This window comes from Salvelinus namaycush, chromosome 24, assembly GCF_016432855.1.
Source record: "Salvelinus namaycush isolate Seneca chromosome 24, SaNama_1.0, whole genome shotgun sequence".
In the NCBI taxonomy this organism is placed as follows: Eukaryota; Metazoa; Chordata; class Actinopteri; order Salmoniformes; family Salmonidae; genus Salvelinus; species Salvelinus namaycush.
The window spans coordinates 9,869,413-9,885,081 of record NC_052330.1 but is presented as its reverse complement, the minus strand read 5'-3'; the positions used below and the strand labels follow the sequence as shown (position 1 = coordinate 9,885,081).

At 43.7% G+C, this 15,669-nt stretch overlaps 1 protein-coding gene across 1 annotated transcript; it reads left to right on the top strand.

The window, feature by feature from the left end:
• The first annotated feature begins 173 nt into the window (after positions 1-173).
• On the top strand, positions 174-15,045 carry LOC120019677 (serine/threonine-protein kinase LATS1-like). The gene is made up of 8 exons (XM_038963055.1): positions 174-339; positions 859-1,343; positions 3,740-3,890; positions 4,186-5,666; positions 11,697-12,279; positions 12,417-12,602; positions 12,782-12,888; positions 12,992-15,045. Exons 2-8 carry the CDS (start codon positions 990-992, stop codon positions 13,526-13,528), a joined length of 3,399 nt encoding a protein of 1,132 aa, XP_038818983.1. The 5' UTR covers positions 174-339; positions 859-989; the 3' UTR covers positions 13,529-15,045.
• Positions 15,046-15,669: the final 624 nt, after the last annotated feature.

Sequence of the window (15,669 nt, the reverse complement as noted above, 5' to 3'; positions counted from 1 at the left end):
TAGAATATAAACTTTTTGACATCCATTTGTTTTCATTTTGTATGTATATATTGTATTTGTTTTATGTTTGAGTAAGAATACCTGAAACACTGGGGAAAGGCCTCTGCTTTTGTTGGGGGGAAAGGTGCTATCGCAGGGGACGATGGGAAAAACAACCTACACATCCGGGAAAGTTGTCACTGTCAAGACAGGAATATTCAAGCCACAGTTGGGACACGGAGTAGCAGTAAAATTATTCACTTTCAAACTTCGTCTAAATCAGTAGATTAACTCATTTCATCGCACTTTCGTGTTGATTTGAAGTCTGGAGATTTTATTAAAATAAGAATGCTTCTGAAGGTAAATTCATTGACAAAAACCTGTTAGCTAGCATGCTAGCAAACTTGGCTAGTGGTTGCTTTGCGACGCGGACAGGCCGTGGACAACCAGCAGCAGTTTGCTTTGGTAGATGGCTAGCTGGTTAGCTATTTAAATGAAGTTGAGTCAGTAACTATGCTAACTAAATATGTACCATTTTAGTCATCACTACCTTTTAGCTTTGTAGCTGGCTGGATTACATATGTTTATTACATAACATCCTACAGTCGGTACTTTTAACTACAATATTTGGTACCCGGCTAACTTAGCTACCAGCACCATTTGTTTTCATGGTCACGTTTGCTAACTAACGTTAGTTGAGTTGATAGGTTGTAACTTAAGTTGTATCTTATAACTAATAGCTACAAAACGCAACTATCTTCCATAATGAATATATGAATTGACAATCTGTTGGATCATTTCACTGCTCATATCTGGGAGATTGAATTCATTCCCATTTGCTGCACCATGTTCATATGTTCTGTGTTTTATCATCCCCAGGTATTCAGCACGATGCAGATGTGAAGTAATTCGAGTCTTGAAGCTCTTCTTGGCCCCTGATACCCTCACAGTGACCCACTGCTGTATGCTACCTTGTTGTCCCCTTTGGCTGTCAACCTACATGTTCTTACATGAAGAGAGGGGAGAAACCCGAAGGATATCGACAGATGCGACCAAAGACTTTCCCTGCTAGCAACTACAGTGTTAACAGCCACCAGATGCTGCAGGAAATTCGGGAGAGTCTCCGGAACATGTCCCGGCCTTCTGACCCCCCTAAGGTGGACATGGGGGGTGCTGGAATAGTGGCGCCTGAAGACCCCAGGCAGCAAGGGCGCTGCAGCAACCCCAGAAACCCCTACCACAAAGCCTTGCAGGAGATTCGCAAGTCCCTGATGCCTTATGCCAATGAGCCCAGCTCTTCTGGACGGACTGCAGAGGTTAACAAACAGATGTTGCTGGAGCTGCTTTCTGCTGGCTTTGATGAGGTATGGAGGAAATAATGTAAAAGTGGAAACAGTGCTTCAGCTAGGTATCTAGCGAAGGTGTGGACATGAGTCACGTGATTTTGACACTAGATTTAGATTGACACACTACACGCACGTCATTGACACTCCCACACAAAACCCACTCGCATACACTACATTCGCCCACACACTCATACCGACACACACACACTTTTACACTTATCATTTGCTGCTGCTACTCTGTTCTTTATTTTACTCTTATTATGATCTATTCTGATGCCTCGTCTCTTTACCCTGCATTCATGTACAGTGCATTCTGGAAGTATTCAGACCCCTTGACTTTTTCCACATTTTGTTACATTATACAGCCTTATTCTAAAATTGATTAAATAATTTTTTCCCTCGTCAATCAACACGCAAAACCCCATAATGACAAAGGGAAAACTATTTTTTAATACATTTTTGCAGATTAATAAAAATCAAAACTGAAATAACATTTACACAAGTATTCAGACAGTACTTTGTTGAAGCACCTTAGGCAGTGATTACAGCCATGAGTCTTTTGGGGTATAACGCTACAAGCTTGGCACACCTGTATTTGGGGAGTTTCTCCCATTCTTCTCTGCAGATCCTCTCAAGCTCTGTCAGGTTGGATGGGGAGCGTTGCTGCACAGCCAATTTCAGGTCTCTCCAGAGATGTTCAATCGGGTTCATGTCCGGGTTCTGGCTGGGCCACTGAAGGACATCCAGAGACTTGTCCCGAAGCCACTCCTGCGTTGTCTTGGCTGTTTGCTTAGGGTCGTTGTCCTGTTGGAAGGTGAACCTTCGCCCCAGTCAGTGGAAACAGGATGCACCTGAGCTCAATTTCGAGTCTCAAAGCAAATTGTCTGAATACTTATGTAAATAAGGTATTTCTGTTTTTAATTTTTAATACATTTGCAACCATTTCTAAAAACCTGTTTTCTCTTTGTCATAATGGGGTATTGTGTGTGTGTGTGTATATTGCTGAAGATCTTTTTATTTTTTAGAATAAGGCTGAAACGTAACAAAATACTTTCTGAAGGCACTATATAAACTGATTGATTAAAGCAAAACTACCAAAATGATTGCTGATGGTGAACCTGAACAATCTAAATAAAATATTGCAAGCCCTGTTCCGCGGGTATAGTTAGATGAGAGTTGTCCCCGGTAGCTTACTTTTCGTCAGGTAAAGCACCATTTTCAACAGCGCATAGATGACAACAATAATTTTGCAAATTACATAGGTTGACACTCAACTAATAAAGCTTAATGTCACGCAAGCCATTTGTGCCGCACAGATCTGCAAGTTCAGCAACAGGCAGCCTACCTCGCGTTGGTCAGCACGCAGTTTTACTAGGCTACCAATATTGACTGGAGGTTAGGCATGCAAAATATCTTGTAGTTGATCAATGGCTGTCAACACAGTTACATGCAGTTCGACACTGAAGGAGAGGAAGCATCAGTAGTCAAAAGAGTTAGGTATTTAGAAAGGTAGAAAGAATTTAGTATGAGGCCCAAAAAATAGTTAACCACCGATTTCTAAAGTCTGAATAGATTTTCTGACCGACGCATGCTACATTTGGATCGGTTTGGGGTCCGCGGACCGATGCACTTATAAACATTTAAATCGGGACCTATGCGTATCTGTGAATCATTACATACCTAGTAACCAGCCCTCTCACCCACTGAGCATCAACCATCACCGGATGTCCATAGATGATGAAAAGTCAGTCCAAATCAGAGCCAATCCTAGACGTCTGTTTCACCAGTTTGGACAGCATAACGTTAGTACAGTAGAGTATAGGTCAGTACAATACTGTAGTATTGCACACGAGTACAGTGTAATTTACTGTACTCTACTGTAATGCACTGAATTCTACTGTGCTGTGCGGAGCTCATTCTAATAATTGCCAGTGTAGAATAAGGAGGAAATGAAATGTTTCTACCTTTGTGTACCTATTCGGCATACATCACCATGAAGAGAATGACATTCATAGGTATGCATTTCTGTATAGTTTAAAGTAGTTCATAGAGTTGTATGGTTTAACTTTGCAATCAATATTTTTTGTTTGGTAATTGGCATAAAAGTGAAATCTGAGTGATTCTGTTACTGTGGAATTGCCCTAATGCTAAAGATGTTTTCAACTAGTCAGTCACAGGACTCCTGTATTCAGCATTGAAGCGGAGTATAAAATATTTTCAATTAAACAGTATGTCATTTAAAAAGCTACTGGGATGTCTGGTTCTTTAAAAAAAAAAAATGCACAAAAAAAGCATGTATGAATTACATTGTATTTGACAGTTGTTGAGTAGTTCCTGTTAACTTCATCTGATGTTCGTCTAACAGTACCTCGAGCAACCCAGGTATTAATAGCTAGTAAATGTATTATGTGCAGGAAATGGTGATCCGTGCTCTGATGCAGACCAACAGTCGCAGTGTGGAGGCAGCCATAGAGTACATTAGTAAGATGAGCTACCAGGACCCTGTGAGGGAGCAGATGGTGGATGCCGCCGCCCGCCCCATCAATGCAGGCATGAAAGCCCCCGGTAGGTGTCTGTCCTTTGTGACTGAACCTCTCCTTTTTCCAGGGTTGTTCACAGGAACTTGGCTACTGTTGTTGCAGGATCTAGGGCTAGACTATTTGTCACTGGAGATGCAATAGATTGTCGTTGAGGGAACAAGATTCTGTTGAACAACTGCTTTGGGGGAAGGGAGTGAATTGAGAATGATGTACAAGGTAAGGGTTTGCTCTCTTTTGATATAGCTGTAACATCTACTGCAAACATAATGATTAATCTCTATATGCTTCTTTTTAACTTGTTTTTCTTCCCATCGTTGCAGTTTCCTCTCATATCCAGCAGCCTGTGCTGAGGAGGCAGAGCTGGAAGGGTTCCAAGGAGTCCCTGGTTCAGAGACATGGCCACATGAGGGTGGAGGGGATGGTGTACCGTTCAGACAGCCCTGGACCCCAGGGTGACCTGGCAGGACGAGGGCCCCCCCCAGCCTTCCCACAGGGCCACCCTGGCAACAACCAATGGGTCAACCCTCCCCTACCCCCTCAGGTGCGCAGTGTCACCCCTCCCCCAAATAGGGGTGGAACCCCACCTCCACCTTCCTGGGACAGTAACCCCTCCACAAAGCGCTTCTCTGGCAACATGGATTACCTGGTTCCCCGGATCTCTCCTGTTCCCCAAGGAGCCTGGCCCGATGGCTACTCAGCCCCCCAGAACCAGAGGGGTATCAGCCCAGTGCCCATGGGCCGACAGCCCATCATCATGCAGAGCTCTGGGGGTAACAAGTTCAGCTTCCCCTCCGGCTGGTCTCAGAACGGCTCCCCTCAACCAGACTACATGGGACACCAGAGTGGTGGTAGCAGACAACCCCCTCCCCCTTACCCAGTGAACCAGAGCAGCAGACAAAGCCCCACCGCTCAGCAGATGCAGGCCGGAGGTCCTGCCTCCTCCCCATCCTACGTCAACGATGGTAACCTCCCCCAGTCCATGATGGTGCCTAACCGGAACAGTCACAACCTTGACATGTACAACATGGGCGGGCCTCAGTCCTGGTCCCAAGCCCCCCCCGGCCAGCCCCAGTCCTCCCCAGGTAGCAGCAACCAGGACATGTCCCCCTCATGGCAGCAGCACAGCATCCCTGTCCGATCCAACTCCTTCAACAGCCACCAGATGAGCAACAGGCAGGGCCACCCAGCCAGCTCCCAACCCTCTGCCACCACAGTGACAGCCATCACCCAGGCCCCCATCCTGAGGCCCGTTAAGAGTATGCGTGTGCAGAAGCCTGAACTACACACTGCTGTGGCCCCCACACACCCACCCTGGATGCACCATCCCCCACCCTCTCCATCTCCCACTACCTACCAGGAGCCGCTACCAGCAGCGCCCATGCCCCATGTACCCATTACAGAAGCAGAGGTGCCCAGTTACCAGGGTCCTCCACCCCCATACCCCAAACACCTCCTCCAGCAGCCTGCTGCACCCTGCCCTGCCTATGACCCAGGGCACAAGCCAAGTACTGGGAGAGAGGAGGCTGCAGAGGAAGAGGAGTGTACCAGCAGCTCTAATGACAGGCCAGAAGGCCCATACTCTGCTGCCATGGGAACAGATAAGGAGAATAAACAGATCACCACGTCTCCGGTGCCTATGCGCCGGAACAATAAAGACGAGGAGCGGCGAGGAGACCCCAGAGTGCCACTCTACTCTCCCCAGGCCTTCAAGTTCTTCATGGAGCAGCACGTTGAGAACGTCCTGAAGAACCACCAAATGAGGATCCATAGGAAGAAGCAGCTGGAGAGTGAGATGCAGAGGGTGAGTCCACAGGCACTACTTATAATTAGTGATGCACCGATATTACATTGTTGACCAATAACAATATTTTCCTTGCCCCAAAAAAACTATACCGATAAAAAAAAATAAAGCAGCCTTCTAAGTATTCTAGTACAGTTAAATAGTTAACACACACACATGGACGCAGCGGTCTAAGGCACTGCATCTCAGTGCAAGAGGCGTCACTACAGTCCCTGGTTCAAATCCAGGCTGTATCACATCCGGCCGTGATTGGGAGTCCCATAGGGCAGCGCGCAATTGGCCCAGCGTTGTCCGGGGTAGGCCGTCATTGTAAATAAGTATTTGTTCTTAACTGACTTGCCTAGTTAAATAAAGGTTACACACACCACATTGACCAAAAAGTTATTTTGTTGCCATTTACAGTTGAAGTCGGAAGTTTACATACACTTAGGTTGGAGTTATTAAAACTTGTTTTTCAACCACTCCACAAATTTCTTGTTAACAAACTATAGTTTTGGCAAGTTGGTTAGGACATCTACTTTGTGCATGACACAAGTAATTCTTCCAACAATTGTTTACAGACAGATTATTTCACTTATAATTCACTGTATCACAATTCCAGTGGGTCAGAAGTTTACATACACTAAGTTGACTGTGCCTTTAAACAGCTTGGAAAATTCCAGGAAATTATGTCATAGCTTTAGACGCTTCTGATAGGCTAATTGACATCATTTGAGTCAATTGGCGGTGTACCTGTGGATGTATTTCAAGGCCTACTGTCAAACTCAGATATATATATTTTTTTACCTTTTTAACTAGGCAAGTCGGTTAAGAACAAATTCTTATTTTGAACGACGGGTTAACTGCCTTGTTCAAGGGCAGAACGACAGATTTTTACCTTGTCAGCTCTGGGATTCGATCTTTCAACCTTTCGGTTACTAGTCCAACGCTCTAACCACTAGGCTACCTGCCGCCCCATCCTTGGGAGAAATTTCCAAACGCCTGAAGGTACCACGTTCATCTGTACAAACAAGTATAAACACCATGGGACCACGAAACCGTCATACCTCTCAGGAAGGAGATGTGTTCTGTCTTTTGGAGATGAACGTACTTTGGTGTGAAAAGTGCAAATCAAACCCAGAACAACAGCAAAGGACCTTGTGAAGATCCTGGAGGAAACAGGTACAAAAGTATCTATATCCACAGTAAAACGAGTCCTATATCGACATAACCTGAAAGGCCGCTCAGCAAGGAAGAAGCCACTGCTCCAAAACCACCATAAAAAAGCCAGATTACGGTTTGCAACTGCACATGGGGACAAAGATTGGTCTGATGAAACAAAAATAGAACTGTTTGGTCATAATGACCATTGTTATGTTTGGAGGGGAAAGGGGGAGGCTTGCAAGCCGAAGAAAACCATCCCAACCGTGAAGCACGGGGGTGGCAGCATCATGTTGTGGGGGTGCTTTGCTGCAGGAGGGACTGGTGCACTTCACAAAATAGATGGCATCACGAGGAAGGAAAATTATGTGGATATATTGAAGCAACATCTCAAGACATCAGTCAGGAAGTTAAAGCTTGGTCGCAAATGGGTCTTCCAAATGGACAATGACCCCAAGCATACTTCCATAGTTGTGGCAAAATGGCTTAAGGACAACAAAGTCAAGGTACACTTGTGAAAGGCTACCTGAAACGTTTGGCCCAAGTTAAACAATTTAAAGGCAATGCTACCAAATACTAATTGAGTGTATGAAAGAAATAAGTTCCCACTGGGAATGTGATGAAATAAATAAAAACTGAAATAAATCATTCTCTACTCTTATTCTGACATTTCACATTCTTAAAATAAAGTGGTGATCCTAACTGACCTAAAACAGGGAATTTTTACTAGGATTAAAGGTCTGGAATTGTGGAAAAACTGAGTTTAAATGTATTTGGCAAAGGTGTATGTAAACTTCAGACTTCAACTGTACGTATGTCCCCATTACCAGTAGAACATAATCAAAACCTATTTCTTTCACTTGCTGTTTCGTTTGTAACGTCGTTTCATTCTCAACCAGGATTTCTATGGAAAACCGTTTGGGTCTTTGCGTGTCTAGATACAATTTAACACTATTTGACGTGTCAAATAAGCTTGTTGACCAATCAGGACCTGAATATGACTGCACGTCACAATAATTTAACGCTTTCATAATTTTTTGTACATAGTGTAATCAATGTGTAATAACTATCACTTTCATATGTCACAACGATTCATCGATACCTATGCTATGAAGCTGGTAAAGTTGTCTCGTGCACCTACAGCGCTGGTCATAAACAAATGCTAGCTAGCTCATGGATGCAAACAATGTCGTTTTGCAATGTTCTTCCACAAAAACAATCTATTTCAGTAGATATAGTAAACTAGTTAAGATAGGTGTCATCTAAAATAATCCTAATTTATAAAACAGTTCTTATTTGATTAATGGTGGTCGGATGTGATCTATGTTAAGTTAGCCACAATAGTGGATTTTGCGGTTAGCCTTCAAAATAAGTTATTCTACTATTTGTATTAATTTGCATCACTGTCAATTACATACTTTGATTTTTAAGGCAAACTGCAAATTCCACTATTGTGCCTAATCCTTATTGTGGCTAGTTTCGCAACAGATAACCCGGTGCTGTCGAGCCTCACTAGCCTGATGAAGTTAGCTGGCTGCTTATGTAACAGTATAACTTTAAACCGTCCCCTCGCCCATACCCGGGCGCGAACCAGGGACCCTCTGCACACATCAACAACGGTCGCCCACGAAGCATCGTTACCCATCGCTCCACAAAGGCAGCGGCCCTTGCAGAGCAAGGTGCAACACTACTTCTAGGTTTCAGAGCAAGTGACGTAACTGATTGAAACGCTAGTAGCGCGTACCCGCTAACTAGCTAGCCATTTCACATCCGTTACACTTATAACGTTCGCTTTGGGAAACCGGGTTAAGTTGCTGAATAACGTTAGCTATTTATTTTCATGAATTCATCAATAGGCGAACATCAAGTGGCAACCTAGCTAATACTTACTCACAAGGATTCATAAATCATTGCAAAGGATAATGAAAATGACTGCAGTTTCTACTGGTCATTGTTTTCAGGCTGGTTGTATTGGTGCTAGCTACCTCAGAAGTTTCGGTCAAACAAATGATGCTTTATTACTAACGCAGTATTGTAAACACATCGTTCGTGGCCGGTGTTTGCTTGTTTGCAGTCTTTTTCTGTACAGCTTTGACAGTGCTACTGTATCTTTTTTGACACGCAATGACCCAACGGCGTTCCATAGTATGTATGTTGTGACGCTAATAGCAGTGACTCATTTACTGTGTAACTCCGGTAGGGCATCATCTGAAAAATAGCACACTTGGCTTTTGCCGAACACACTACCAACATCACCCACGACAGAGAACGGTTGCTTGTCAAAGGCAATGAATTACATTATCTTGGTGTTAATGGATTTCGCCTTTGAGTTGTCTCGCTAACATTTTCCTGCTCTTTCAAATGACTGCTCAATTTTTTTTATATATATATATATATATTTTTTAAATATATATATATATTTATTTTTTATTTTTATTAACAACAAATCAATACAGAAAGTACATAAGGGAACACAAGTATATATAATGGACAATCGAGCTAGGGGGTACAATATCACATTACAATTACACAAGGACCTGAAGGGACATACATACACTTACAATTCTAACAGCTTTTTTGTTAGTAGAGTATTTAATAGTCTTAAAATACAGTTCAATTTCTTTTTGTAGAGTAAGAAAATGTGTTTTTTTGTTAGTAAATTTACATTTGTGTATATGAAATTTGGCTTGACTGCTCAACTTGTTGACTGCTCGATTCACACAGCAGACATGGCCTACGTAGGAATGCTGTGTTGCACATGTAGCACTACATTTTACGTGGCGTCATTACGTCATGTACCTACGTTATATAGTATGCACATTGGCGTTAAACTAGACGTCGGGCCGATGTTGACATTTTTAGCTAATATCGTCCGATTCCGATATGGTGTAATGTCCCTATGAGTTACATTTGGTCTAAACAATGGTATAATCTGAATTTGGTCCAATTCAATTTGCAGGAATACAGGGTAATTATTAACTGAAAAGCCAAAATGTACACCGAAATGGATTTCAAAAGTCCTTACGCAGTCTTACTTAGATTCCAATATTTGCCTCTTTCTTATTATTTCTTTCCTGTTCAAGCTGTATGTTCATTGTTTTTTAATGTTCTATTCTTTCTGTCTGCTTAGCTGTCTCTCTTTCTCTCCTGTTCTCTACTTGTTGTCACTAACAGCTGATGTAGAAGGTAAAAGTATCTTCTATCAATGCCGTGACTTGAATAGTCCACACATATCAGTGACCAAGTAAGCCGCTGTTGAAAGATTGACCATTTTTTTAATTGAACAGCATGAAGCCCTCTGCTGACTGACAGCAACACACCAACTCATTAGGGAGAGGCATGCCTGTCCATCCACTTCCATATTAGTGCTCCGCTGCAGCATATATTAACACCTTGCTTGCCAAGAATACCAGCCTTATTGAGAACGTCTGCTGTACACTATATACACAAAAGTATGTGGACACCACTTCAAATTAGTGGATTCGGCTATTTCAGCCACATCCATTGCTGACAGGTGTATAAAATTGAGCACACGGCCATGCAATCTCTATAGACAAACACTGGCAGTAGAATAGCCTTACTGAAGAACTCAGTGACTTTCAATGTGATACTGTCATAGGATGCCACCTTTCCAACAAGTCCGTTTGTCAAATTTCTGCCCTGCTAGAGCTGCCCTGGTCAACTGTAAGTGCTGTTATTGTGAAGTGGAAACATCTAGGAGCAACAACAGCTCAGCCGCAAAGTGGTAGGCCACACAAGCTAACAGAACGGGACCGCCGAGTGTAGCGCATACAAAGCGTGTAGCGCATACAAATCATCTGTCCACAGTTGCAGCACTCACTACCGAGTTCCAAATTGCCCCTGGAAGCAACGTCAGCACAAGAACTGTTCGTCGCGAGCTTCATGAAATGGTTTTCCATGCCGAGCAGCCGCACAAAAGCCTTAGATCACCATGTGCAATCCCAAGTGTCGGCTGGAGTAGTGTAAAGCTTGCCGCCATTGGACTCTGGAGCAGTGGAAATGCGTTCTCTGGAGTGATGAATCATGCTTCACCATTTGGCAGTCCAACAGACAAATCTGGATTTGGCGGATACCATGAGAACGCTACCTGCCCCAATGCATAGTGCCAGCTGTAAAGTTTGGTGGAGGAGGAATATTGGTCTGAGGCTGTTTTTCATGGTTTGGGCTAGGCCCGTTAGTTCCAGTGGAGGGAAATCTTAACACTACAGCATACAATGACATTTAGACGATTCTGTGCTTGCAACTTTGTGGCAACAGTTTGAGGAAGGCCCTTTCCTGTTTCAACATGATAATGCCCCTGTGCACAAAGCGAGGTCCATACAGAAATATTTTGTCAAGATCGGTGTGGAAGAACTTGACTGGCTTGCACAGAGCCCTGACCTCAACCCAATAGAACACCTTTGGGATGAATTGGAACGCCGACTGCGAGCCAGGCCTAATCGCCCAACATCAGTGCCTGTCCTCACTAAGGCTCTTGTGGCTGAATGGAAGCAGCAATGTTCCAACATCTAGTGGAAAGCCTTCCCAGAAGAGCGGAGGCTGTTATAGAAGCAAACGGGGGACCAACTCTATATCAATGCCCATGATTTTAGAATGAGATGTTCGACAAGCAGGTGTCCACATACCTTTGGTCATATAGTGTATCTTGTTGTTTTCTTTTAACCTATGTTTTCCAATGTTTTAATGGTTACTATTTTGTGTTACCTTGGCCTGCATCCTACCAGGTTGAATTCATTGCTTTGCTAATGTATCTTGGTTGTTTTGTTTTATGTGCCTAATTAATATTCTGTGGTGCTCTCTTAAATAAACCATTTTTGGGGAGATCTCCATGACGGGCCTGAATGTAAATTGTCATCTTTTGCTATTTAGGTTGGGTTGTCAGGAGATGCCCAGGAGCAGATGCGCATGATGCTGTCTCAGAAAGAGTCCAACTACATCCGACTGAAGCGGGCCAAGATGGACAAGTCCATGTTCAAGAGGATCAAGACCCTGGGCATCGGAGCCTTTGGAGAGGTGTGTCTAGCCCGGAAGGAGGACACGGGAGCCCTGTACGCCATGAAGACGCTGCGCAAAAAGGACGTTCTCCTCAGGAACCAGGTGGCCCACGTCAAGGCAGAGCGAGACATTCTGGCTGAGGCTGATAATGAGTGGGTGGTGCGGCTCTACTACTCCTTCCAGGACAAGGACAACCTGTACTTTGTGATGGACTACATCCCCGGAGGAGACATGATGAGTCTGCTGATCAGGCTGGGCATCTTCAAAGAGGACTTAGCTCAGTTCTACATTGCTGAGCTCACCTGCGCCGTGGAGAGCGTGCACAAGATGGGATTCATCCACCGCGACATCAAGCCAGACAACATCCTCATAGACCGGGACGGACACATCAAGCTCACCGACTTTGGGCTCTGCACCGGCTTCCGTTGGACGCATGACTCGAAGTACTACCAGAGTGGTTAGTATGATCCCTGCCTTATGATGCTTGTTACTGCTTCAATCCAAGAGGGTGTTTTGGCCTTTGGGGTAACACTGTTTTCCCTCTCTTCATTGTCAGTAAAGCCAAGATAATCTTTGTGTCGTCTCTCTCCGTAGGAGACCATGTTCGGCAGGACAGCATGGACTTCAGTAAGGAATGGGAGCAGGACCCAGCTAACTGTCGCTGCGCAGACCGGCTCAAGCCCCTGGAGAGGAGGAAGGCGAGGCAACACCAGCGCTGCCTGGCCCACTCCCTGGTGGGGACACCCAACTACATCGCTCCAGAGGTGCTGCTCAGAACAGGTAAGCCTGTGTAAGAGAAAGTTGAATCTGCTATGGAGTTGAAAATATAACTGGTGATGTTTGAATTACTAGTGTAGGAGTGACGTTTTAAGCGTAATGTTGTATGAAAGGTTATTATTTTTCTCTTGTGCACCATGTTATTGTCTCTGATATGTGACTGTGTTAACTCTCTGTTCAAGGATACACCCAACTGTGTGATTGGTGGAGTGTTGGTGTCATTCTATATGAAATGTTGGTTGGGCAGCCTCCTTTCTTAACAACTACACCCCTGGAAACACAGCTCAAGGTAAATTTACCAGTTCAAAACTGAGCATATCTCATGTTGGCCTGGTTTGTCAGGTGTTTTCCTCTGCACTATATTAAACGCTCTGGTTCTGTCTCGTACACAGGTGATAAACTGGCAGACCACACTGCACATCCCCCCTCAAGCCAAGCTGAGCCCAGAGGCATCGGACCTCATCATTAAACTGTGCCGCGGCCCCGAGGACCGCCTCGGCAAGAACGGTGCCGACGAGATCAAGGTGCAGCCCTTCTTCAAGACCATCGACTTCTCTAATGACCTGCGGCAGATGCAGCCAGCCCCCTACATACCCACCATCGCTCACTGCACAGACACCTCCAACTTTGACCCGGTGGACCCAGACAAGCTGTGGAGCAGCGATAACGAAGCCGAGGGCAAACACAATGACACCCTCAATGGGTGGTTCAAGAACGGCAAGCACCCCGAGCACGCCTTCTACGAGTTCACCTTCCGCCGCTTCTTTGACGACAACGGCCACCCCTACAGCTGTCCCAAGCCCATTGGCATAGAGTATGAGGAGGGATCTGATGGGGACGAGGCAGACTCTGAGGCCCCGGCACAGGAGGAGGGAGACCAGGAAGAGAGCCGCAGGGGGGCACAGGGCCGTGATTTGGTCTATGTGTAGTATCTTCTATGAACATCTTTGTTCTGCTGGACTGTTGGTACATAATAGGTCTGGGAAACAGGTTGCTGGTTTGTCAGAGAGCGGGTCAGGAGTTGGGTATATGACGTGGACGTGCTTAACTGTTCTTGTGGGGACCAGAAGTCAAATGCTATTTCTATGGGGTTTAGGGTTACGGTTAGAATTAGTGTTAGGGTTAGAATTACATTAAGGGTTAGGTGCTAGGGTTAAGGTTAGGTTTTTGGGTTAAGGTTAGGGAAAATAGGATTTTGAATGGGACTGAATTGTGTCCCCCACAAGGTTAGCTGTACAAGACTGTGTGTGTGTTCTCAGCCCCTTCTTCTGCGGAATAATTAGGACCAGATATAATTGTACCATACAGAACAGATACATGGTACATATAACTACACTACAGTATAGTCTCTCTACACTACAGTCTGCAGGGGGAGGGTTTAGTCTTTCACACTACAGGTGTATTCATGGAGTTGTACAGGGTACGCTTTATATGCTGTCTGATATTGAACAGACCAATGAATTGAAAGCAAAAATATCAGGGTGCTCTTCGAAGACTTACAAACCCTGTTTTAAGCCTTCATTTATTTAAGATACTACAAACTGGTGATGCTAGTTGATACTCATAAGTATGGGATTTATTTTTTTTACTTTATTTTTTGACAATTGTCTTAATTTATATTTTAATAGGTCTATTGCAATGGGGATATATTAGTGATATCACTCTGGTAGAATTTGCAGGGATAAGTACATCTTGAATTGTTCATTGCTTTGCCTTTGATCTTCTGCTCTTTCACCAAATACTGTATAGGGGGGCATTTTAAACTAGACTTAGTTGATTGAACTAGGGTTTTGTGTATTTTTCTAATTTATACATAACATTTATTTATAAATTGTTGTACACATTTGATGTAAATATTTTCTCTATCTATTCGATTGGTTAGTTGATATTCATTAGGGCAGGCCCTCAGCATTATTCAAATCTCTTTCCTGTAATAATTGGTAGCGATCATTCCACTGTCTATTTTGTTTCCTTGTTGCTGAAAAAGGCCACTCTGAAAGGTACCTTTTATGTAATGATACTAAAGTAAATGAAGAGATGGAATGACTGGGGCCGACAGGCTCCGTTATGCTACGTACAGGGCATGTTCTTCTCTCTCTCATTCTCTTCCACAGTAGCATCTGCCTTCATCACTTCTGACATAGTGTCTCAACCAAGCACTATGCTGTGTATGTATGAGCTCACTGACATGGCGAACCTGTTCAGGAAGTACTGATACTATACTGAAAAAGGAATTATAAATTGGCACTCTTTAGTAGCTCATAGTGGATAGATGGGTCACCTATCCTATATTTTGCCTTTATTAGTGACTTGGAAAGATTATGTAGTTCTAATATGCACTGTTTTTGTTGAAATCATGTAAAGATTACATAGTTAGATTTATGGTGTAAATGTTTTGTGAGGGGGATTGGGAGAAAGGCTAATGAATAAAGAATGTAAAGCACTTCAACAAATTCCATTTTCTTGGCCTTTCACACCTGGAACTATCCAATACAGGCTGCTCTATAGTACTCTCCAGGGTTATTCAACTCTTACCCTATGAGGTCTGGAGCCTGCTGGTTTTGTGCTCGATCTGATAATTGCCCACACATCCCAGGTCTAAATCAGTCACTGAACAGTGTTGGGAAAAGTACCAAATGGTCATACTTGAGTAAAAGTAAAGATACCTTAATAGAAAATGACTCAAGTAAAAGTGAAAGTCACCCAGTAAAATCCTACTTGCGTAAAAGTCCAAGTATTTGGTTTTAAATATACTTAAGGATCAAAACTAAATGTAATTGCTCAAATATACTTAGGTATTAAAAGTAAAAGTATACATCATTTCAAATTTCTTATATTAAGCATACCAGATGGCACCATTTTATTGTTTTTTAAATTTACGGACAGCCAGGAGCACGCTCCAACACTCAGACATAATCTAAAATGAAGCATGTGTTCAGTGAGTCTGCCAGATCAGAGGCAGTAGAGATGACCAGGGATGTTCTCTTGATAAGCGTGTACATTAGAATATTTTCCTGTCCTGCTAAGCATTCAAAATGTATTAAGTATTTTTGGGTGTCAGGGAAAATAT